At 34.4% G+C, this 25,368-nt stretch overlaps 4 protein-coding genes across 5 annotated transcripts; 2 read left to right on the top strand and 2 right to left on the bottom strand.

Annotated features, from left to right (window-relative positions):
• The first annotated feature begins 12 nt into the window (after positions 1-12).
• Positions 13-16,196, top strand: LOC111699181 (uncharacterized). Its single transcript, XM_023469782.1, has 23 exons — positions 13-82; positions 1,928-2,079; positions 6,049-6,121; positions 6,359-6,451; positions 9,007-9,083; positions 9,378-9,482; positions 10,015-10,077; positions 10,277-10,395; positions 10,480-10,542; positions 10,652-10,780; positions 10,907-11,042; positions 11,960-11,982; positions 12,119-12,180; positions 12,727-12,801; positions 12,880-12,968; positions 13,030-13,111; positions 13,464-13,544; positions 13,702-13,829; positions 14,254-14,452; positions 14,713-14,798; positions 15,294-15,470; positions 15,620-15,698; positions 15,845-16,196. The coding sequence occupies exons 1-23, from the start codon at positions 26-28 to the stop codon at positions 15,914-15,916; spliced, it is 2,220 nt and encodes a 739-aa protein (XP_023325550.1). The 5' UTR covers positions 13-25; the 3' UTR covers positions 15,917-16,196.
• LOC111699183 (gamma-aminobutyric acid receptor subunit beta) lies at positions 4,086-4,825 on the bottom strand. Its single transcript, XM_023469785.1, has one exon. It carries the CDS (start codon positions 4,796-4,798, stop codon positions 4,133-4,135), a length of 666 nt encoding a protein of 221 aa, XP_023325553.1. The 5' UTR covers positions 4,799-4,825; the 3' UTR covers positions 4,086-4,132.
• Positions 15,919-19,794, bottom strand: LOC111699182 (protein obstructor-E). Of its 2 annotated transcripts, none has more exons than XM_023469784.1 (5): positions 19,691-19,794; positions 17,146-17,343; positions 16,861-17,070; positions 16,536-16,746; positions 15,919-16,174 (listed from the first exon to the last, which is right to left on the bottom strand). In XM_023469784.1, the coding sequence occupies exons 1-5, from the start codon at positions 19,743-19,745 to the stop codon at positions 16,114-16,116; spliced, it is 735 nt and encodes a 244-aa protein (XP_023325552.1). In that variant the 5' UTR covers positions 19,746-19,794; the 3' UTR covers positions 15,919-16,113. The 2 variants fall into 2 exon arrangements, with proteins under 2 accessions (XP_023325552.1, XP_023325551.1); XM_023469783.1 differs by having other exon boundaries at positions 16,536-16,752.
• Positions 19,795-20,986: 1,192 nt separating this feature from the next.
• LOC111699173 (protein PELPK1-like) lies at positions 20,987-22,527 on the top strand. The gene is made up of 2 exons (XM_023469774.1): positions 20,987-21,080; positions 21,791-22,527. Exons 1-2 carry the CDS (start codon positions 20,987-20,989, stop codon positions 22,525-22,527), a joined length of 831 nt encoding a protein of 276 aa, XP_023325542.1.
• Positions 22,528-25,368: the final 2,841 nt, after the last annotated feature.

A 25,368-nucleotide genomic window follows, 5' to 3' on the forward strand; every position in this document is an offset into this window, starting at 1 on the left:
TATTTTAAACCCAGTTTAAGAGAAGATGAGCGTGAGACGCATATTCTCCGGAGAGATCTCGTCCTACGGAGAATATATTCAGGTATTCAAATGTCGTCTTTTCTGACACTAGGGATTTTCTCCAAGTTACTTTGTTCAACCTGGTGGTATTTTGATATTTTAAATTCAGACTTTATGATCTGATAGACTTCATATTTTAACTAGCTGAAGGGCCCGGCGTTGCCCGTGAAGAAAAAAAATTAAATAAAAAAGATTTTGAAAAAAATATATACGAATGTCTTGTTTTATTATATTTATATATATCTAAGGTCTACGACATCATGGGTTGCGAAGATATAGGTATTAAAAAATCAGAATTTATGGCAAAGGCTCAATTTCTTGTCTGAAATAAACTATTTAATCGTCATCATTTCAGGCGCAAGTAGGGGGGGCTTTTTGCCCTTCTTTACAGGGGGGGGGGGCTTTTTGCCTTCCTCCATAGATTGAAAATGGAAAATTTCAGGTCAAAAGCAGGAACAATTGGTGAAATGACATAATTTGGTCTTAGAAATATTTCTAATTCTAGGATTTCAAATAAAAAAATTTACATTTAAAAAAAAAGTTAAATTTCCCTGATATAGTTTTTTTTTACGACAAAATACCCTAGGAACGCCTGTGAAGTTGTTTTATCTCTCATACTTATGCTTTTGCCACAAACTCTGATTTCTATCTGTGCAACCCAGTGTCGTAGACCTTAGACATTACAAACTATTAATTTTTTTAGATCAATAGTCTAAATTTGAAATGTAAAAGATTAAGACCATCAGGTGGCAAAGGGATTAGAACAGTTGGGTGTGTGGAGAAGTTTCAATTCCTTTATTAATTTCCTTCTGGTTTTCTCTTCTAAATTGTAATTTTAAAGATATGTATTCCCCTTGAAAATTGTCTACAGTGCAGGCAGATGAAGAGAAGTACTTTTTAAATATTTATCGGATGAAAAATGACGGAAATGTCCTTATTTTTCTTACTCAAAAAGGAAAGTAGTGTTTTGCAGATTTTATTAAAAAAGGAATGAGTGTTTTAAAATTATCTATTTTTGGAAGAGATAAGAAAATGTTTCTTATCGTTACTATGATAAAAGTCTATAGGGTACCTTTGTAAGTCGGACATGCCACTCTAACAAATTGGAGAGTCAATTTAAATAACATTAACAAGTTAGTAGAAAGCAGTTGAGGTGTTAACACCTCCTCTCTCTGAGGGAAAGCATGCAAAATGCTTGCAGAATATATTCAGGACTAGGGCCGCAACCCTTATATAACCTTTTTACAGTGAACGAGTATGGGTTCACACCCTTTGTCGATGGTAGATGTCAAAGTCTGCTACAGTCAACAAGAATGGGCTCACACCCTTTGCTAATGGTAGATGTCAAAGTCTACTACAGTCAACAAGAAAGGGTTTACACCCTTTGCTAATGGTGGATGTCAAAGTCTACTACAGTCAACGAGTATGGGTTCACACCCTTTGCTAATTGTGGATGTCAAAGTCTGCTACAGTCAACAAGAATGGGTTCACATCCTTTGCTAATTGTGGATGCCAAAGTCTGCTACAGTCAACAAGAATGGGCTCACACCCTTTGCTAATGGTGGATGTCAAAGTCTACTACAGTCAACAAGAATGGGTTCACATCCTTTGCTAATTGTGGATGTCAAAGTCTGCTACAGTCAACAAGAATGGGCTCACACCCTTTGCTAATGGTGGATGTCAAAGTCTACTACAGTCAACAAGAATGGGTTCAACATTATATTTTCAATTGGCTCATAATAAATTTTCTTTTGTGTTTTATTTTTAGCTGAACCATCATACATTATTATTTTGTATTTTGTGTTTGAAAAAAAATACTATAACTATAATTCATTCAAGAACTTTATCTAACTCCAAGATTGTCTAGGGTTTGGAGAAGATAGGAGTCGACTACGGAGAAGCGGAGAAGGCTCGAGATGTGCTGTGTAAAGAAGAGACCTGGAGAGAGACCTGTAGGATCGTGAAACAGGACGGAATAAAACTGGGATCCATCCCACTAGTTCTAGATACTCTCATAAGGTGATATTAAGGAGTGGATACATTTCGTCAATTTCTTTAATTGTGATTTGTTATCCAAAATTTCGGATATTAACACATCTATACGTATTATATACTCTGTAGAGATATGTAACTTTTACGTTGCAACAAATATCAAATACAAATATGTGTATATACAATGCAGGTGATTAAAGGGACTGTAAGCGTAATTTCAAGTGACCATCAATGCAAAATGGCAGTGCCCGATTTACAACGGTACCCTTGAAACCTTAATGTGAATAAAAATATGGAAGAAACCGTCGTTTTTCAGACTCAAAAAGTGTTATTTCTCTTTGCTTATCCGTTGATAAGGATTAGAAAATAAAAGCTTTTAAGAGTACCGTTGTAAATCGGATATTGTCATCTTTGCATGGAAGGTTACTTGACATTATTATTACAGTCCTTTGAAGTTTGTCAAATTTGGGCGCCAACGTTCGCGAATTTGTCGTGCTGATATTTATGGGAATTGCATTATTTTTGTGTGCTAGTTAACCAAAATGAGGCCATGTGTCACGGTAAATCAAGTTTAAAATTTTACCAAATGTAGTTATAGCGAAATGTAAATTGGCCAAATATATAAGTTGGCAAAATGTAAATTGGCCAAATATATAAGTTGGCAAAATGTAAATTGGCCAAATATATAAGTTGGCAAAATGTAAATTGACCAAATATATAAGTTGGCAAAATGTATATTGGCCAAATATATAAGTTGGCAAAATGTAAATTGGCCAAATATATAAGTTGGCAAAATGTAAATTTGCCAAATATATAAGTTGGCAAAATGTAAATTCACCAAATATATAAATTGGCAAAATGTAAATTGGCCAAAATTATAAGTTGGCAAAATGTAAAGTGGCCAAATATATAAGTGGGCAAAATGTAAATTGACCAAATATATAAGTTGGCAAAATGTAAATTGGCAAAATATATAAGTTGGCAAACTGTAAATTGACCACATGTGCCCATATACGTAAACAACTCAGAGAGCTTTTCTAAAAACTATTTGATTCCGTTTTTATCTCTATTTGAAAAGTGACATGTTTACTGTTTGACTATTTATTTGTGGTTTCTGTAAAAAATGACTTGTAAATTTCTGCTTCAGGAATTTAAATAGAAAAATCTTCGAATAATTTAGTTTTACAATTCAAAGAAAAAATAATTACAAATATTCAAAGAAAAAATGGCGACTTTAAGAGCAAGATCTAAACGCTATCAACATCGTTAATAGAAAAGGTGGCCCAAAGCCTCCATTAAGCCTAGTATATTAGAAAGATGCTGAACACTTGCCTAGAACTGGATTTTATATTAAATCTGTTCAACTTGACGCTATAGACCTAGTATATTTTAAACAGATAATTATGTTAGATCAAAGTGTGATATATAAAAAATACCAAAAGATATTGGGATTGGAAAATTAGAGTGTGTGCCATGTTTTTTAGTTCCTTTGATTCTTTTCAAATGGAAAGTTCTACACAATTCATTCTCAAATGACAGTTTTAATTAATCCTTAAGGTATTTTCCCATAGCGACTTCCCAGGTGTAAATTTTCCAAGTGGCAACTTCCCAAATGTGAAATTTCTCAGGTGGCAACTTTCCAAATGTGAAATTTCTCAGGTGGCAACTTCCCAAATGTTAGGTTAGGTCTTCTGAGTCGCTGCATGCTGCAATCGGGGCCGAGCGCTGCGGCTGGGATGGGATAGGGGAGCCGAGTGCTGAAACTAGAACAGGCTAGGGACCGAGCGCTGCGGCAAGGACAGACTTGGGAAGGTGCCACTTGGATAAAATACCCTTGGGAAGGTGCCACAAGCTGGGAAAAACCCTTTGGGACAAAACCAAACATTTAAATTGGCGAGACACTAAATATACTGAGATAATTCCTGACATACGAAATAAATAATTTATCAAAATGAAAAAACTAAAAGTTTTCGAGATGATATATTTATATATTTATTTAAATGTCAAATAATAAACAAAAGCAAAAGAAAATTTGTGATTCAAATTTATTGAAATTTTCAGAAATTTAAATTTTAATTCTTTAATCATTAAACTGTTCAATATTAATATTGACGAAAACTCTGGAGTACGTTCCAGTGTTCAAGGTGGCAGTTACAGTTTTTGGTTCGAGTTCTGTAATCATGTATCCCTGTTGTACCCTGTCAGGAGCAAACTGGAAGGATTGATCTGCTCCTTCCTTGATCTGATAATTAATATCTGCAGCTGTGAACCCATAGCTCTCAAAATCAAGTTGACACGTTGTATCCTCGATAGGAACACAACTCAGCTTCTTTGTGATCTTTTTGCTGTAAAGAACCTCACCGGATGGATCTATTCGTACAAACTCTTCCTCTTCTACCTTGGGCATTCTCTTCTCATGAACGATGAATGTATCCGGGTGCCAAATTCCACTGATGTCATTTAACACAACCCTCTTGGAGATCTTGAGTCGTTCATCCGTCCAGAACTGACGGAAATACATGGTTAGTGTAATTTCATTGTTGTCCAGGTCTACATGATCAAGATGAAGTATGTACCCGGAGAGGGAGACGGTTACAGGACCATCTCCTCCGGGTCGGAGACGGGCATCATAGCTCCTACCATGGATAATATCATCAAGCTCATTCAGGGTTGCCTTATCAAAGGACGGGGCGGAGAGACATACAAGAGGAAGGAAAAGGAGGAGGAGAACTTCTCTGTTTATCATCCTGAACTCTACTGAAGAAATTCAACAAATTGCTAAATATATAAATTTTGTTTTTTAAACAAATATGATTAAATTGTTTATATTACATATTTAAACTTTTAAATTTAAATTCACTCAATCAATACAGTTAGGGCTGGGTGTCGTTCTTGGGGAACAATCGGAACGAACAGAACAATCAAGAACGATCCAATCGTTCCGAAAAAAGAACGAACGCATAGAACGCGTTCTTAAAAATGTTGGCAAGATTTGTAAAGGAACGGAACGGAACGGAAATTTTTTAAAAGAACGCTTAAAACGTTATAAAGTCGAGAACGCATTTTAAATCATGAATGTGTTCTAAATCATCTAGAAACAAAAGAACGGAACGATCTCGCTCAAGGCCCTCGTTCTAGAACGGAACGGAACGATTTCAAAAAAGTCGGAACGTACCCAGCCCAAAATACAGTGTGCGGGTAAGGGGGGGGGGTAAGTTACTCTGGACTAAGATGTGTTCGATTTCTTCAATTTGAATTTGAATCACGTTTTGTAATTTAATTCAATAATCTTTTAGCTGACAGAAGTTTTTCAAACGCCGACATTAAAGAAAAAAAAAACAAACAATAATCTAGATGTTGGTCAAATTTTTATCGAAAGTGACAAATTTTGGGACAAGGACAGAAGTGTTTAATCAGCGTGAGGAGAATGTTTTTGCGTAGTATTTAAGCCAGACAAAAACCTGTTTCATATATTTCTCTGCAATAACAACTCAAAGGTTAAAGGAGCTGTGTATGAAATCTGAAAGAGGGATTATATAATCATAAAAAAGTGTGCTTAAACATTTTCGCTTACTTGACGTCGTTCTATTGTATTGATCTTGAATTAGAATTAGAATAAGATTTTATTTACTTTTTTCATATCAATCTCATCACTAACCAATTGCATCACTAATCAATCTTATCAATATGATCAATCTGATCAACCTGATCAATCTGATCAATCTGATCAATCTGGTCAATCTGATCAATCTGATCAATCTGATCAATCTGATCAATCTATCAATCTGATAAATCTGATCAATCTGATCAATCTGATAAATCTGATCAATCTGATCAATCTGATCAATCTGATCAATATCATCAATCTGATCAATCTGATCAATCTGATCAATCTGATCAATCTGATCAATCTGATCAATCTGATAAATCTGATCAATCTGATCAATCTGATCAATCTGATCAATATCATCAATCTATTTTATAAAACTTATTAAGGTTTGCAGCCCAAGATGGATTAAATAAGGAAATCTATGATCAGTTAAACATGATGCCAAGACTAGCGTGTCAGGTCAGATATTATCCCATATANTCTTCCTAACTCACAAAAATAGCCCCCTTCTCTTCTTCCTATCTCACAAAAACAACACCCTCATAACCCCATAACCCCACCTTCCCCTCACCTCAGGACGTCCTCCTCCCTCCTTACCACTTACTCCCGATAATAACCCCCCTTCATTACCTTCTCTCGCAAGAAAAATCCTTCAGTTCAATTCAATTTTGGACAAGTAAAAGACGACATTTACAGGTTTACGAAACCCAGTTCACGGAGCGGGATCTTATGGAGAAGGAGGAGAAGAATAAGATTTCAGGTTTTCTCAGGAAAAAATCCCTAAACAAGGTAACATACATTCTACAGGGTTTCCCCCTCAATAAGATCCAGAGCTGAGAACTTTTCTGTTGAATACTGAACATACCGATCCACAGATCTCAATATTCACTGTGGGCATTTTTCATTTGAGGATTTATAAAAACTACATCTTTCCATATCTTTATTTTAGCAACTCATCCCTTGATCAAAGCTCCCTTCAACCCCTGACTGGGTACGATTAATATTTATGCAAGATATCGAATGAAGATTAAATTAATCTGCAGATTAACGAAAGATCAAGATCAAGCATAAATCCCTAATGGTTCCCAGAATCGAATCGACTTAAAAGGAACTGTAAGTGTAATTTCAAGTGACCCTCCAACCCGATTCACAACGGTACCCTTAAAAGCTTTGTCTGATCAAGCATGAATTAAGTAAAAATATGATTTTGAAAAACAGATTATTATCACTTTTAATAATATAATACATTTGACACTAAAAAACGACTATATTTTCTACTTTCAAGAGTACCATTGTGAATTAAGCATTGACATCTTTCCATTGAGGCTCACTTGAAATTACGCTTACAGTTCCTTTAAAGTGTTGCAACCACTTGGCTGTGGATTTTTCCATACAAACTTACTTATTCTTCTTTGTATCCCTAGGCATGTAGATTCTAAACTATAAACCACTTGTTTAGTTTTTAAATAGATAATTGGTAAAATTCGAAATGATTTTTGCTTGAGAGCTTGTTAGATCAATACAACCAAGGAAGGCATTTAATATTGAATCAAATATTGAACTGACCTTTTTCATTAAGCATTCTTTACGAGAACCTTAGTTTCGATATGCCAATTTGTAGCAGCACTGAAGTTTTGGTGCATAATCTATAGCAGCACTGAAGTTTTGGTGCATAATCTGCAGCAGCACTGAAGTTTTGGTGCATAATCTGTAGCAGCAAAGAAGTTTTGGTGCATAATCTGTAGCAGCACTGAAGTTTTAGTGCATAATCTGTAGCAGCACTGAAGTTTTGGAGCATATTCTGTAGCAGCACTGAATTTTTGGTGCATATTCTGTAGCAGCACTGAAGTTTTGGTGCATAATCTGCAGCAGCACTGAAGTTTTGGTGCATAATCTGTAGCAGCACTGAAATTTTGGTGCCTAATCTGCAGCAGCGCTGAAGTTTTGGTGCATAGTCTGAAGCAGCACAGAAGTTTTGGTGCATAATCTATAGCAGCACTGAAGTTTTGGTGCATAATCTGCAGCAGCACTGAAGTTTTGGTGCATAGTCTGAAGCAGCACTGAAGTTTTGGTGCATAATCTATAGCAGCACTGAAGTTTTGGTGCATAATCTGCAGCAACACTGAAGTTTTGGTGCATATTCTGAAGCAGCACTGAAGTTTTGGTGCCTAATCTGCAGCAGCACTGAAGTTTTGGTGCCTAATCTGCAGCAGCACTGAAGTTTTGGTGCATAATCTGTAGCAGCACTGAAGTTTTGGTGCATAATCCGTAGCAGCACTGAAGTTTTGGTGCATAATCTGCAGCAGCACTGAAGTTTTGGTGCATAATCTGCAGCAGCACTGAAGTTTTGGTGCATAATCTGTAGCAGCAAAGAAGTTTTGGTGCATAATCTGCAGCAGCACTGAAGTATTGGAGCATAATCTGTAGCAGCACTGAAGTTTTGGTGCATTATAATCTGCAGCAGCACTGAAGTTTTGGTGCATAATCTGTAGCAGCACTGAAGTTTTGGTGCATAATCTGTAGCAGCACTGAAGTTTTGGTGCATAATCTGCAGCAGCACTGAAGATTTGGTCCATAATCTGCAGCAGCACTGAAGTTTTGGTACATAATCTGCAGCAACACTGAAGTTTTGGTGCATAATCTATAGCAGCACTGAAGTTTTGGAGCATAATCTGTAGCAGCACTGAAGTTTTGGTGTATTATAATCTGCAGCAGCACTGAAGTTTTGGTGCATAATCTGTAGCAGCACTCAAGTTTTGGAGCATAATCTGTAGCAGCACTGAAGTTTTGGTGCATAATCTATAGCAGCACTGAAGTTTTGGTGCATAATCTATAGCAGCACTGAAGTTTTGGTGCATTATAATCTGCAGCAGCACTGAAGTTTTGGTGCATAATGAAACTACCCACAAAATAAAAGACTGTAGAAACGATTTGAAACGTTTTTAATATGACGATTTTAAGGTTAAAATAAGTCTTCTGTATTTAAAACAGTCTTTCAATGGCTTATTGAATTACTTGCCTAAGAAATACAGAATCTTATAGTTTCAGTAGAAGTATATATTTCCACTTACTGATAGTGCCGATTAAAGGATTCATAACTCTGATTGGATAATGAGATAGATAGCAAGATAAATGTTACCGTCATATTATTTCCATTGGTTCAGATTTGTAGACAGCAAACACATGACTGAACCCTGATTGGATCAGGCGCTAATGGAATCGGCTAAGGGACTCGGAAACTATATATAGTTGGAGGGAATCATGAATATAAAGAGACAGGAGTATATTACCGTATACCCGTCTCTCAACTCAGAAGGATCTTATTTTTTTTTCCATTTATGTAGAGCAGATCCAGGATTGACGATATGGATGTGGATACAAGAGTGGTGCTATACGGGCTAATTGTATTTACTAGGAGCAGGTGAAATAAACTTAAAACTCTTCTTTTCCAATAATTATATTTTTGTCAGCAGGGACCGAAATTACTGAAATTGAGCAAAGTCGCTAAACCGGTTCAAATTTGAACCACCGATTAAGGAAGGATTTGAATCAGTGATTAAAATTTAAACGGGTGGTTCAAATTCATTAAATTTAGTCTCTGATGTCATTTTACCCTTTAAACAATGAATTCCGCTAAATTAAATAAAGTCAAATGTTGAAATATCTAAGATTTCGACTTTTTCTTTTTTTAAATTCTCAAAACTAAATATTTTAGTTTGAATCCCCTGGAACTAGACATGGTTAGAGTTGAAATTAGAGCTGATGTTACTCCGTCCTATCCTCAATCCCATAAACTAGTTAGTTCTACTCACTACTACAGGTACAGAAGATATTACTCTGTCCTATCCTCAATCCCGTAAACTAGTTAGCTCTACTCACTACTAAAGGTATAGCAGATATTACTCCGTCCTATCCTGAACCCCATAAACTAGATAGTTCTACTCACTACTACAGGTAGAGAAGATTATTACTCCGTCCTATACTCAATCCCATAAACTAGTTAGCTCTACTCACTACTACAGGTATAGCAGATATTACTCCTTCCTATACTCAATCCCATAAACTAGTTAGCTCTACTCACTACTACAGGTATAGAAAATATTACTCCGTCCTATCCTCAATTCCATAAACTAGTTAGCTCTACTCACTACTACAGGTATAGCAGATATTACTCCGTCCTATCCTCAACCCTATAAACTAGTTAGTTCTACTCACTACTACAGGTAGAGAAGATATTACTCTGTCCTATCCTCAATCCTATTTCTATCCAGTATTACAGGTAGAGAATATATTATTCAGTTCTACCCTCGATCCTAGCTTCCGAAATTTAATGCTTAAAATTTATCTTTCAGGTTGACCGGATTGAAAGCTCTGCTCGGAGAGTCCAGGAGAAATATCAGATCTCTGAGCTCCAGGTGTAAAACCGTCCTAACCCGAAAAATTTGTTATTCACGTTTTTAAAGAAGTTTAATTAAGACAGCCAATGCCTCTTTAGTTTGAAAACTATAGAAAAAGAAACTAATGAAAAAGTGAAATTTCGAAATCTTTTAAAAATTAAATATTTTTTTGAAACATCTTTTAATAGAGTTTTTGGACTAAACTATACTGCTCCAGGTATGAGGAAGTACTAATCTGGAAGGATGAAGGACGGATACCTCCTCTCTTTGTTCAAGGTTCAGCAGTAACAGATCTTAAGCTCATTGAACCTCCTCGCGTGGAAAAACTAAGATTGGGTAAGATTGACAAATCTCATAAAAAGAAGATTTATTTAAATTTGATTTTTCAGAAATCGGATTTTTTAATCTTATCTGTCTCAGGTCTGGCAGATTTGAAGGGAGAAATTGCCGATCTAGCAAATACTAGTTTTAGTCCGGAGCAAGGTAAAACAAATACTAATTCTACAGAATTCAAATTAATTTGATTTTCCAATTGAAAAACGATCCTGGAGAATAATATCCGGGTTCGGAGCTGTTAAAAACCTTACTCTAGAGATACAAACAGTCCTGGAGGATAATATCTTGGTTCGGAGTAACTGGCAAACCCAAATCTACTCAACCTGGAGTATTCTTCCTGATCAAAACCAACATTTCATCTTTAATTTGGCAATTTTTAAGAAAGGTTTTGTTTTCTAGTTATAATAATAATATTAATAGTAATAAAAGTAATGATAAAAAACCTAATATAAATTTAAAAAAATAACAATACTTATATTAAAACGATGATGATGATAAAATATCTCTGCAGGAGGAGCCTTCTGTAAATGCCAGGTTCGGGTTGGATTTCTCCGGGACGGCGGAGATCAAAATCCGTCCTGCTTCTCCGCGTCCTTAGTTGGACTGGACTCTAAGCACCTGGATATTCTCAAGATACTAAGTCTGAGGTTGGAAAAAGTACAAAGATGTGGTTTTCAAACTGAAACAAAGGAGTTGAATCTTTGCCACAAACTCAAATTTTCGAATCCCAATATCGATGCAACCTAATGGTGTAAACCATCGGTATTTCAAACTAAGATTATCTAATCTAACAGAATTCATAGTTTGGAAAAAATAATGTCTTCAACATTTGGTTGCAAGGATATAAAGATTAGAATATCAGAGTTTGTGGCAAAGACTCAATTCCTTTGACAAGATTTTTAATACAGATTTACCTTCAAAATATGAGGCTTTAATGAGGACCGTTTAAGGAAATTATAAATGTCAGAGAAAAGGATGGATTAAAGGGACTGTGTGCGTAATTTCAAGTGACTCTCATTTTAAAGATGGCAATGCCTGATTCACAACGGTACTCTTAAAACCTTTAGCTGATCAATTATGTGGAAGATATTGTCGTTTTTCTAGGTGTACAAGTGTTTAATTCTGATTATTCCTATATTTTTTCCCACAGTAGAAATGCGCAATTCACAATTGATCAGACAAAGCTTTTAAGGGAACCGTTGTAAATAGGGAATTGACATTTTTACACAGAGGGCCACTTGAAATTAGGCTTACAGTCCCTTTAGATCTGTAATCAATCACCTAATGTGGGTGATATCAGTGGATTTTAATTTAATAAAAAAAATGAGTTCTCGCCACATAACTCCTTCATTATTTTTTACTTAATGGCGTAGACGTTACATAGTTTAAATCATGAGTTCTGGTAAAACAGATGTTACATAGTTTGTTAAAAGTTTGCTCCTTCAGGTTGCAAAGATATATGGATTAGAAAATTCGAATTTGTGCCTTTCTGGATTGATTTATCTGACATTATACTTGATTAAGTTTTGCTTACTTGATTGTCACTTTCATGAAATCTTTTTAGGAAGCTTAGAGATGATTTCAAAGGAAGAAATAATCGAAATAATTCTACACAAATCGATTTTCAAAATTTAATTTTTTAAAGATTTATAAACCTCTGATAAAAACTCAGTTTCATGATTTAAATTCTGTTTTTTTAATTTTATATTATTTCTCGGTGTAGAACTAGATATTCGCCTTCAGCTCCCAGGAGGACGGGACCCTGAGAAGGTTCCGCTTCCTCAGGTTACTTCTTACTTCTTCCTCCTTCCTCCTTCCTTCTTCCTCCTTCCTTATTCCTCCTTCCTCCTTCCTCCTTCCTTCCTTCCTTACTCTTTTCTTCTAAAAATATTCTCAAATCTAATTTTAAAAATCTAATCTTTTTTCTTAAAGAAATTGTTGGCGAGATTTAGGACACCCTCAATTATAGATTGGCATTTTCGAGTTCCATTAATTAGCACTCTTTAAAGCTTTGGCTGGGCAATCATGATGGAGTATCCATGTTTTTCTTTCTAAAAAGAAATCTTTTTGCAAATGCATTTCTCCAAAAAAATGACTCGCGCATCAAGGCACAATAGAGTCTGTAGGATATTAAGAGAATTTATATTATATTAAGGCTAAAGGGTACCGTGTGAATCGGATCTAATTGGAGGGTCCATTAAAGGGTACCGTGTGAATCGGATCTAATTGGAGGGTCCAATTAAAATTTGTTTTACTTCTTTTTAAATTTCTTTTTTTACTGAATTGTAGTAAAACAATAACCTTTTTTTTTTTTAAATTTATTTGTTTTAGGTTTCAACTCAGCTTGCTCAGACTCAACCTCAATCTAAACCCGATCAAAAATCCTTTATGAGTTGGTTTTCTAAGGTTTGTTCACTTGCATCAAGAAAGAAGAAAAACAATTATTTTAAACTTTTGTTTTTCTCGATAATTCTTTTATTACAGAGTAAAGATCATCAAACTGAGAACCAGGTTTATCTGAATAATCTGAATCCTGTAGAAGAAAACTTAGCTCCTAGACCTAGACTACACAGGTATATGAGAACTTAGCTCCTAGAAAGTATTATTATTATTATTATTATTATTATTATTCAGACAGCAAACCTTGATTGATCCTGATGCAAACCTGTACCCGGAGATAAGCAAAGAATCAAACAAAGTGATGTCTTCTCTCAAAGTAAGAATTAAAGTTCTATATCTTGGATTAGATATAAGAACTGATTACTCCTCTCAAACTCCAGTTTTTTAATGCCTATGTCTTTGCTACCACGTGTCAACCTTTGATATATCATATTGTCTCTGGACGGATAACATTATAATATTCTAGAATATTCTAGGTTACCGGAGATATATCTTTGTTGTCTCTGGACGGAAGGATTCTAGAAAATTCTAGGTTTTCAAAGATATATACATGTTGACTCTGGACGGATATATCCTAGAATAATCTAGAATAATCTAGAATAATCTAGAATAATCTAGAATAATCTAGAATAATCTAGAATAATCTAGAATAATCTAGAATAATCTAGGTACCCGGAGACATACCTCACATACCTCTGATACCGGAGAGACTAACAGAGCAGAACTATGGAAAGGAAAAAACTAATAAGGTAAAATAATCATAATTGCAAGTAGAGTGCAGTACACTCCCCACCCTCCGAACCTGATAAAAAAAATTGATAATTTTCTTATTTTCTAAAGCTCTATATATTAAATAGTATTTTTAAAATACAATGAAAAATGATATAAAGCAAAATGTTGATTAAGGATCCTCCTTTTGAGAAGAAATCTGTTCCAAGTTTCAATCCTCTCCGACGTTTATCCAGCTACCTGGAGCCCCATGAACCTGCCGGAGAAACACTACCCGTCCCTACTCCGCTACTATCTGGAAACAGGTAAAGGAACTCTGATTTTCTAATCCCTATATCTTTGCAACCCGATGTTGTAGACCTTTGATATTTCAAACTTTTAATATTGTTAGATTTATCACCGTCAGACCCAAAATTTATGATAGGGATTAGAAAATTTTAATTTGTGGCAAAGAATCCATTGATTTTTTAAAAGTATTCAAGTAATTATTTGCAAAATTTGATCAATAATTGTTGTTTTAAGTTATTTTGAACGGTTTAAACTTTGACCATTATCTTGCTCGGTTAATTTCTAGAAAATCCGTAGAATTGTGTTTTAAGGAAGTCAAAGATATTCTTGTGTCTTAGACCACGTTACTTAATCTAATATTGTTTTTTTTTCCCTCATTAGACAAAACTACATTGTCAATTAATTCATAGGGACACTTTAAACCTGTTTTATTTTTTTCAGGCCCAAGTTGAGCCGGGCCCCGTCGATAATCTCGACTGCATCGAGCGACACGCGACGGTCCAGCATAATCCTGGACATGCGGGAAGCGATAAGTGAGAGCGGGAAGCGATTATCCTCGATTGTAGCGGAGAATCAGAGTAAAGCCCTGGAAACGCTTCTAGCAGATCTTCACGGTCGAGGACTCACGAACAAACGATTGGTAAGGTTTCTTTTCTAAAGGATTGTTCATGAAAATGAAAGGATCCAAACCCCCCTCTCCTCATACTCTAAATTCTTATGCTTGTATTTTAATTTTCTTCTTCCTTTCAAGTCGTTAAGAAAGATAAGAAGATTATTGAAAGAAAGAAAATTTGGAGGTGACTCGGATGAGAAAATGAAGAGAATGTGGCTCAAATGCAGAAATTATAAAGCTGGTCTTCCCTTACCCCCCTCGCTTATTTTTTTGTCTATTTTGTTTAGATTCTCTATCTGGTTATCGGAGCTTTATTTTGTTTTCTCCTGTTTTGGTTTCTTCTCTTGGTTTGGGAGCACATTCTTCTCTTGAGGTAAAGCAGAAAAAATCTGAATAATCAGGAAAAATGTCGTCTTCATTATGTTGCCAATAAGATTTTCCGATTTTTGATCTACAGTGTGTCCAATAGACATGGGATTAAATGCGACTTATATTTCGTCTTTGCTTCCTGCGGCACTGTTACTCGCACACAAGTTATTAGCATTCCAATTAAAACAGTTAAAATTAAAATTTTTATCTCGGGAAATCCAAAATGTGGTTTACCATTTTTTAACCTTAAAAATTAACGGAAATATTAAGAAATACAATTTTTTAAATAACAAATGTTTAAAATCTCTGTCTATTTAGAAAATAAAAAGAAGGCATGACTATACATCTTGTAAAGTTCAATAGACATACAACCTTTATTTTGATACACTTGGTAGTAGAAAACGATTTTCAAGTCGTTTCTTGATTCCAATATTTATTGGAACACCTTGTAACTCACAAATAGATTTTTTTTTAAATAAGTATATTTTTTCTAATAAAGAGATGGATTGACCAGCCAGCTGTCCCAGCTGTCGGAAAACCAAGACAGTCAGCTGTCACAGCTGACAAGAAGATTGGAAAATATGGAACAGCTGATCTCAGAGCTAGGGGGGCAGAATATTAATAATCAGCTGGATTCTGTTCTGGAAGAACTCAAGGCGGGTATGGAGGGAAACACGTAAGTTTTTTAAAATTCCTATTTGATAACCATTACGCAGATTTGATTATTTCCATAGGCGGATTTCCAAAGCTGGGTACTTTATATATCTGGGTATATTATATATCTGGGTATATTATATATCTGGGTATAATATATATCTGATCAAGGATAAAGGTTGCTGTTATGGATAAACTAGTAGAGGAACTAACAGGAATAGAAATAGCTCTCACCACCCTCCAAGCCCAGGTGGAATTTTTTATATTTATTACTCAAATCCTTCAATATTTGTTGCATTCTAGCCCCCATTCAATCTTCAAAATTAATTTCTTTTAGAAGAATACCTTTTGTTAAATATGATATTAAAATTATTATGATCATATTTTTGGGGTCAGGTTCGCGATGGTTTATCCTGTGGTTGGAATCCAATTTCTCATCTCCTCTCCTCTCAACACAATGAACTCTAACATTAAAACAAACTTAACATTTATTCAAATTTAGAATAGTCCAACCAATATTAATATATACACTCATTGAGTCTAAACATAGTTTTGATTATATTGGACGAAATAATAAATAAATACAGTGTTCATCACAAACATGAAGAGGGAGTCTCTCTACGTATACAAACCACACATGAAGAAGGATGGTTTCAGACCCGGATTTACTTCCTGGCCGGGTTCACACTCTTCTTATCATCGTCAAGGAAGGCGTAGTAGTCCTTACTGTAATATAATATAAGAATAATTCCGTGCTTTAAGAGGTTCAAAGAATATTAAGGAAGGATACAGAGGCTTCAAGAATATTTAGGAGGGATACAGAAGTTTAAAGGGCTTTTAGGAGAGATACAGAGATTTAAAGTATATTTATGAAGGATACAGAGGTTTAAAGAATAAAAAGGAAAGACTATTAAAGAATATTAAGGAGGGATACATATTTATTTATCAGTCATTAAATATATAAAATAAATAAAATTTTAAGTTTTTTTTGTGAGGGATAATTAAAAAAATATATTTAGAAGGAAATAATTGAATATTAGATTAATTAAAAATAAAGTAGTGTTTATTCAAAATAAAATGAACTCACCATTCTGGAACATTCTCAGGGGCATCGCACTGTGCAGAGAGTTCATTATAGACGAGACCCAGCTCACAACCCTGCTCCCTGGGGGAGATACCGTTCAAGCAGATGAAGAACTTGGCGCAGTCGTTGGGGTCGGAGTACTTGGGATGGGGATCAATCTGTCCAAACTCATCAGCAGGTCCTTTCTCAGGGCAGTTGAATCCACTGGCTGTTTCTAAAGCTGGAGAAGATAGAGCAAATGTTAGTCATCCGACAATCGGAGAAAAAATAAAAAATAAATAATTAAAAAATAAGAAAAAAGTTGTAAAACCCTTTTTTTAATTATTACCATAAGAATCAGCTTTGCACTCGGTTCTGTCGGTGGTCTCGGGCCAGTTGCACACTCCGGAGTACTCGTCGAACCATAGACCGGAGGAGCAGGTGTACTCCTCAGCCAAACCGTCCACGCAGGCGTAGAAGATATGACAGACAGCAGGGTCGGGGTGAGAGTAGAATCCGTTTAAACGAGGACAGAGATCACTAGGTCCCTTGGGGCTCTCTAAACATACACAAATATATGAAGAAAATAATAAAAACAAAAATATTTAATTTGATGAAATTTTCGTAAACTTACGTAGTTCTAGTCTGTCTCCACAGTCCACATTGAAATAGTGATCACAGGGTTCTCTCTTTCTGGAGAAAGGATCAAAAACTAAACCGTCCGGGCACAGTTTCTCCTCTGCTACTCCATCCAGACAATCGTAGTATTTATCACACTGTTGAATATCCTCAAAATATCCATTAGGTTCGGGACATCTGAAGGCGGACTGGCCTAAACATAAAATGATTATTATAAATTAAAAAACATAAGATTAACAATATTTCTATGGTATTCTATGTACCCGGAGAAGAACAAGGTTGGTAAATGAAACCCAGAATAAATCCCTGGAAGTCCTCTTTAATTAATCTTGTATTGAAGGTTAAAGGACAAAGAAACTACGATGTTATCCTATATCTCTAGATACATACATACATAAACCAGAATATTTGATTACAACTTCTCAAAAAAAGAAAATGTTTAAAAAATAAAAGGTGATGAAAACGAAAATCTAAATCCAAACTAAAAGAGAAAAGGAAGAGTAGAAGAAGATGTGAAAATAAAAAGAAGAATTGAGAGAGAGGCAATGAATGAGAGAATCAAGGGATGCAACCTTTAAAATCTCCTGCAAGGACAAACTAATTGCAAGAACAGGATTGATAGGATTCCCTGTATTCAACTTTGGACCTGGAGTAAGGTCAACTGACCTGTACAAAACCATTGCAACCTTCAAGATCTAGATAGGACCCAGATAACATTCTTATTCATAGTATGCTCTAGCTCAATATAGGATTGGTAGAGAGTAGAAACTATAAACGTATCCGGGTATTACATAAACCTCCAATTATTTCACAACGTGAAAACGGTTCAAACCAAAAGAGTTTGTCACGATTGAGAAAATTTCTTCTTATGTGCACGTTTTATGGCAGCAGTTCATTCAACCCTTGGATATCCTAGTTCAACCTTATCCTATATACATCTCAGCTGCTCATTCAACCCTAGGATATCCTAGTTCAACTTTATCCTAGATACATCTCAGCTGCTCATTCAACCCTAGGATATCCTAGTTCAACCTTATCCTAGATACATCTCAGCTGCTCATTCAACCCTTGGATATCCTAGTTCAACCTTATCCTAGATACATCTCAGCTGCTCATTCAACCCCTGGATATCCTAGTTCAACCTTATCCTAGATACATCTAATCTGCTCATTAAACCCTAGGATATCCTAGTTCAACCTTATCCTAGATACATCTAATCTACTCATTAAACCCTAGGATATCCTAGTTAAACCTTATTCTAGATACATCTAAGGTTCTCCGGAAACCTCACTCAATCAGAATTGTACTTTATTCAATTCCGCCCCATCTTATCTATCATCTGTTTCAGTTTAAACAATGTTAACCCTTTGATTAAGATAAAGTTCTTATATTCGTGAATACTTTCATTCATTTTTATCCATATCATTAAATACAAATTTATCGTGTCTTAAGATTTTATGTCCTATCCCAATGTGGCCAGTCCTTTACCAATCGATTCTGTCCTATCCCAATCTTTTCTGTCCTATCCCAATCTTTTCTGTCCTATCCCAATCTATTCTGTCTTATCACAATCTATTCTGTCTCATCCCAATCTATTCTGTCCTAACCTAATCTTTCCGTTTAAATCCCAATGCATTCTGTCCTATCCCAACTTATCCAGTCCTATCCCAATATATTCTGCCTGATACAAGTTTATTCTGTCCTATCCAAATTAATTTTGTCCTAACCCAAAACATGTTATTTTATTCCAATCCCAAATTGTATTCTTAATCCTTTTAGAAACCAGGAATCCGGATTAAATTAAACGCTATTCTATCCGGATTAAATTAAACGCTATTCTATCCGGATTAAATTAAACGCTATTCTATCCGGATTAAATTAAACGCTACTCTATCTGGATTAAATTAAACGCTATTCTATCTGGATTAAATTAAACGCTATTCTATCTGGATTAAATTAAACGCTATTCTATCTGGAATAAATTAAACGCTATTCTATCTGGAATAAATTAAACGCTATTCTACCTGGATTAAATTAAACGCTATTCTATCCGGAATAAATTATACGCTTTTGACTATTTTTAAAGAATGCTCATTTAGAAGCCATCAAAAATCTACTGCTGTACAATAAGATATTACAAAAATACGAACTATATGCTTAGTCGCTCCAAATTAAAAGTTCTATCTTCGATTTCAAGACGTTGTAGATTAGCTTTAGATCAGTCAAAAGTTTCAATCTCTATCTAAATAAATTTTTCAAATCATCTTGTTTAAATATTGATGATTATTCTGGATAAATCTTTATCGCCATTGAGAAAATGTACCCTAAAAAATAACTGTGCATTTGAATAAACTACAGAACTTACATTTTGTTTTAATATTGTGATTCTAACAGCAAAACAATATATATACTTATATTTAGAAAACGTTTTTTTTAACGACTAACGTCAATGAACGTCGATTTACGTTATTATGAAACCATGAAAGACAAAAAATATATTGTTGTAAAAACTTAAACTAAAATGTTAAAGTAGCACCAACCTGACGCAACTGTAACAAGACAGGATGCTGCAACTAGAGCAGCTGTTCGTCTCATTCTTCCTTCACTTCTCTTCTTGAACTGATACAAAACTAGAGATCGTTCTAGGCGCCGGCGCCAGGAAATTTAAGCGCGCCCGACGTCTTCCCTAGGCGCCGGATCAGATTAGCAATTTGGAACAAGGAAGAAATAGATAAAAATACCACGCGTCGACAATGTTTGTTAAATGTAGCATTTAGATTAATAATTATTAACTCTGTGGGTATTTTTGATAATAATTGTCTGTAAGTCTGAACAGTTAATGTTGCCAATATCAAAGTTGGATAATTGGATAATCGATCGTAATTGATTGTATTACATTAACTTTGTAATCAAGGAAACTGTTGAACCAAATTAAAGGAAACTTTTTCTAAAGATTATTTTTTTTTAAATATCGTCGATTTTCCAGCTAGAAAAGTGTTTTCTGACCCAGAAAAACTCATGTAAGTTTCATATAGAAACCAGAATTGAAAATGATCAATTTTACTTATGAAAGAATGTATGCTTTATTAATCTCAGTCATAATCAGAAAATATTTTTAACTACCATTGTGAATCGAAAAATGTTCTTAAAATTACCCCTAAAGCTCTTTAACATGGATTTGAAAAATGAATAAATCTCTCTTTGTAAATAATACGCCCCACGGTGCGGTATTTTAGGGGGTCATGGGGGGGGGGTGACTGTTTTTGTCACAATACTCCTCTTAAAATGCATTTGTCTTGTATTTCATGGTGAGAATGGACAAAATGAATATATTCTGATAATCTTTTCATTGACATACATTGTGTGAAGTATAGCTAGCATATTGATTTATAATGATTTCAATTTATAATTACTTTTCCCGTTCATATATTTATGGATCCTGTAATCCCGCAATATATTTATATGTCGTCTTTGTTCAGCGAGTATTTCGGAAGAAAAACTTATATTGTATAGTAAAAGCACAAGAAAGCACAGGGGTTTCTTGAAAATCTATAGATATAAAAAGATTCTAACAGCCGTACAGAAAAGATTTTGAGGCGCCAGCAGCACGCAAAAACCTTGATTAAGTCTCGAGTAGCAAGTTAATAAATCCTATTTTATGAGTTTTCAATGAATAAGCGGGGTTTTGGTCAAAGTTCATAACTAAAACATAACAAAAAAAAATTCTCATGCGGCCAAGCCTTATTTGACATAAATAAGAGGTTTATGAAATAAAATCATTTTGGATGACCCCCCCCATAATACCCCACTGTGCGCCCCCCCCTGACCCCCGAAAAATGATTCAAAGTATCATGATCGTGAAATGGATTTATCTAATCCGAACATGCAATCACTCTCATCTCAAACTTACAGAGACGTTTCATGATTCAGGTTTGATTTTCAACTCTACTTTGTTAAAATAAGTATTCGATCATCTTCTTTAAAGGGACTGTAAAGGAAAAATGAAAGGGGGTATAGGCCGAACCCCAAGCATTTTAGGAGTTGATCAAGACCCATGAGAGTTCTATCTAATGTTCCTGTCTCGAGAAATTGATATAAAACTGTATCAAATTTATACGAAAATATAAAATATAAAACTTTGAATAAGAATAGTAGGTTTAAACGGATCATATTCAGCAAATACACAACCATTCTGAAGACAACAATAACCCAGAAAAGCCTAAGAAACTTAGGTTTGCTCCTAATATTATTTGAATTTAATAGTTTTTCATTTTTAATAGATATAATTGATAATATCATAAATACGTCCGTATCATGTGACCAGAACTCCTTCCAATGGCAGTGGAGTATCTTTATCACGTGACTCCCTCTGTATTACGTGACCAGTATACTGCACTGCCATTGGTGGGAGTTTTTGATATGAAGAGAAAATTGGGAAAAGTCAACATTTCCCAAGCTAGGCGACTGCAGTATCAAAATCATCAACTTTGTACCACCATGTCTTAACTTTAATTATGCATAATATTAAAAAGATATTTTTTTGATGCAAGCTATATAAAATTGTATACCCAAGTATATCATAGAAATTTTAAGTTTTCATTAAAGTCGCATTCTTTGTGAATAACCCTGTTCTTGTTTAGAACGGAAACACGTAGGATATCCGTGTGGTTTAAAAGGATCAAAGAGTGTGGGACAATATCAGTATCCTGGTCCCAACCCTGATATGATATTTATTAACCCTGATATAACCAACCGTGATATACCCAACCCTAATATACCCAACCCTGATTTACATAGCCCTGATATACCTAACCCTGATATACCTAACCCTGATATACATAGCCCTGATATACCCAACCCTTATATATCCAACCCTAATATTCCCAACCATGATATAATACCTAAACCTGATATACCTAACCCTGATATTCCTAACCCTGATATAATACCTAACCCTGATATACCTAACCCTGATATATCCAACCCTGATATACATAATTCTGATATACCGAACCCTGGTATATCCAACCCTGATATACCCAACCCTGATATTCCCAACCCTGATATTCCCAACCCTGTTATTCCCAACCCTGTTATTCCCAACCCTGATATATCCAACCCTGATATATCCAACCCTGATATACGTAACCCTGATATACCCAACCCTGGTATATCCAACCATGATATACATAACCCTGATATACCCAATCCTGATATTCCCAACCCTGATATTCCCAATCCTGTTATTCCCAACCCTGATATTCCCAACCCTGATATACCCAACCCTGATATTCCCAACCCTGATATTCCCAACCCTAATATATCCAACCCTGATATATCCATGTATAAGATACATATCTCTATATATTTAATATAAAATATTTATCTTAATAATCGAAGAAATTGTGTTTTTGACAAAAACTCTAATTTTCTAATAGATCAAATTATCTAATTTTAAGTATCAAAGGTTTACACCTCCAGGTTCCAAAGATATGGTGATGAAAAAATCAAAGTTTTTTCAAAGATTTAATTACTTTAGAATATTTATTATCAACTGATGGATTCTTTTGATTACTGTTGGGCACAGAATCAGCATCAGCATCTTGATACCAAAAAGAATTAAGAATTCAAAATGAATTGGTTGAAAATATTTTGGGATTGGGAGAAAAACTAATTTTTGGGATCGACAGCAAAAAAGGAAACTCGGAATTGCGTTAAAAGAACATAAATTATGTTTAAGTTAAGGAAAAAGAAAATTTGTGATAAATAGAAAAAAAGAAAATTTGTGATAAATAGAAAAAAAGAAAATTTGGGATTGAGAAATAAAATAGATGTCTAGAACTCTAAAGAGTGTAAGACCAAGGACATATTATCTTTTTTTTACAAAAAACTGATAAAATAAGAACCTGGAGAAAAGTAATAGAAAACAATCGGACAACCATAATTAACCATGTCATGAACTCCATTAACAAGGAAAGTGCATTCTAGTTCCTTAAATATAATGTCATTTCATCTCATTCTAAAGTTAAATTCAGAGAGAATAGAAAATATATATTAGACGGGAATTTACTAAAAAAAAAGTGTAAAACGGCCATTTTGTTGTACTGTTTCCATACTGCAGGTGTACTTCACATATTTGTGCTATATAACCTTTCGGGCCCTGGAACATAATTTTAGAGAAAATCTAAAATCAATATTAAAAGAAAACCAAATTATAAAATAGGCTTCATAATTGACCAAGGACTCTATGCTTTTCACTTTACAAACGATGATTTTCCGTTATAACTATAAATCAAATTATGTTTTTTATTCCCCTAATTCATTTTATAAAGTTTATTTAACAGCTTTAAAAAATTCGAAATTGAAATGGATAGTCTATAGGGAACATACTGTATTAATGTACTCAACTGCATATAATTTGTGAACATTTACATGATTTGTACACTTTGAACTTCCTTTCAGGCTGAAAGGGACTGACAAAATTCATACCTAGGGATTGACAAAATTCATTCCGAGGGATTGCCTAAATTCCACTCTAACATACATTCTATTCTCTTTGGTTAAATTGCATTCTTCTACTTTTTATTTAATCTTACTTGGCGTTTTGTAAGCGGAGGGTTCCAAATCAACAGTTTTTATAATCAATATTTTCAATTCAAAGGTGAACAGTTTTGCTTTTATAGTTTTATATTCAGGAAATTGAGTTTTTGCCACAAATTCTGATTTTATTTGCAGCCAAATGTTTTAGACCGTAGATATTTCAAACTTTAAATTCTGTTAGATTAAATAATCTAAGTTTGAGATATCCAAGGATTACAAAATCAGGTTGTAAAGATATAGGGATTAGAAAATTTTAGGTTGGGGCAAAGAATTAATTCCTTAGGCTTGCCTAGTTGTTTGTATGTATCCATTCAATGTCAAAACACAAAAACCGATCGCGGACTTACAGTCCTAATATTTCGAGTCACATTCAATTGTTGTAAGGGGGGGGGGGGAAGTGACTAAAAAATTCCATTGACTCCTTAAAAATGTCACAAAATAAATGCAATCGATGTCCTTCAGACGTAGCCAAGATTTCGGGGCTCAGGGGGACTTATCAAGGTTTATCTAACATAAACAATATTCATAAATTCAATCTGTGCAAATTTAGATGACTAGGCTTTTAGGGCGCTTCGCACCCCCTACCCTGCAAATAGTTTTAGCTTTTGACAAATTTTTCTATTCGAAATGGCGCATTAAAAAAACCATGATCTAAAATTTTTTTTTAACAGTCCATAAACTTTCACAAGGCCCTATCGGTTCAGCTGTTTTGTCTTTTATTGGATACAAACAGACAAACAGACAGACAGACAAGCAAATTTTTAAACCATTGCAAGAACTGTTAAAACGCTGTAAAACTTTTACTAGTCTATTCTCAAGCTAAGTACTTTTCAAGGATTTAGATTTAAAACATTTTTAATTCTGATCCATTTTTGTCTACATTCGAAATTGAATTATGGTGGGCTGATTTTTTTAATAGTTATGATATTTTTACGCTATGAATAAAAAGTTGGAGACAAAGAATGTCGATATAATTTGGGTCTTCAACCAAAAATATTTTTACTCTAAATATCTTTAATTTTTAACTTTGAATAATTATTTAACATTATTTGCGTAAAGGTTTGATTTCAAATCATTTGATATGAATTTTTAACTTTATACAGGTTATTCAAAACCCTTTTTAAAAAAAATGTCATGGCAATTGTAAGACATAAATGAATGAAATGCAATTCTGGTAAAGGAAGTGTTTAAAGCAGGTTTAAATCAGATGAAAAAGTATTCCTGGCCGGTTGAGATAAAATCATTTATTGAAACAAGGGATGCACATTCTTGTAGAGTACCTTACTTACTTTCCCTGGTCTTATTCCAATGTCAGGGTTAACTAGTTCCCGCCCTTCATCCGACCTTGCAGTAGATACTCATACACAGAGCAGGGTCAGATCTTTAAACTTATCCAGTTCAGTATACAGGATAGAGATATAGATATATTTCAGTATACAGGATAGAGATATAGATATATTTCAGTATACAGGATAGATATATAATAGATATATAGTTCAGTATACAGGATAGATATATAATAGATATATAGTTCAGTATCCAGGATAGATATATACATATAGTTCAGTATACAGGATAGATATATAATAGATATATAGTTCAGTATACAGGATAGAGA

The sequence above is a fragment of the Eurytemora carolleeae genome, unplaced genomic scaffold (genome assembly GCF_000591075.1).
Source record: "Eurytemora carolleeae unplaced genomic scaffold, Eaff_2.0 scaffold30, whole genome shotgun sequence".
Classification (NCBI taxonomy): Eukaryota; Metazoa; Arthropoda; class Copepoda; order Calanoida; family Temoridae; genus Eurytemora; species Eurytemora carolleeae.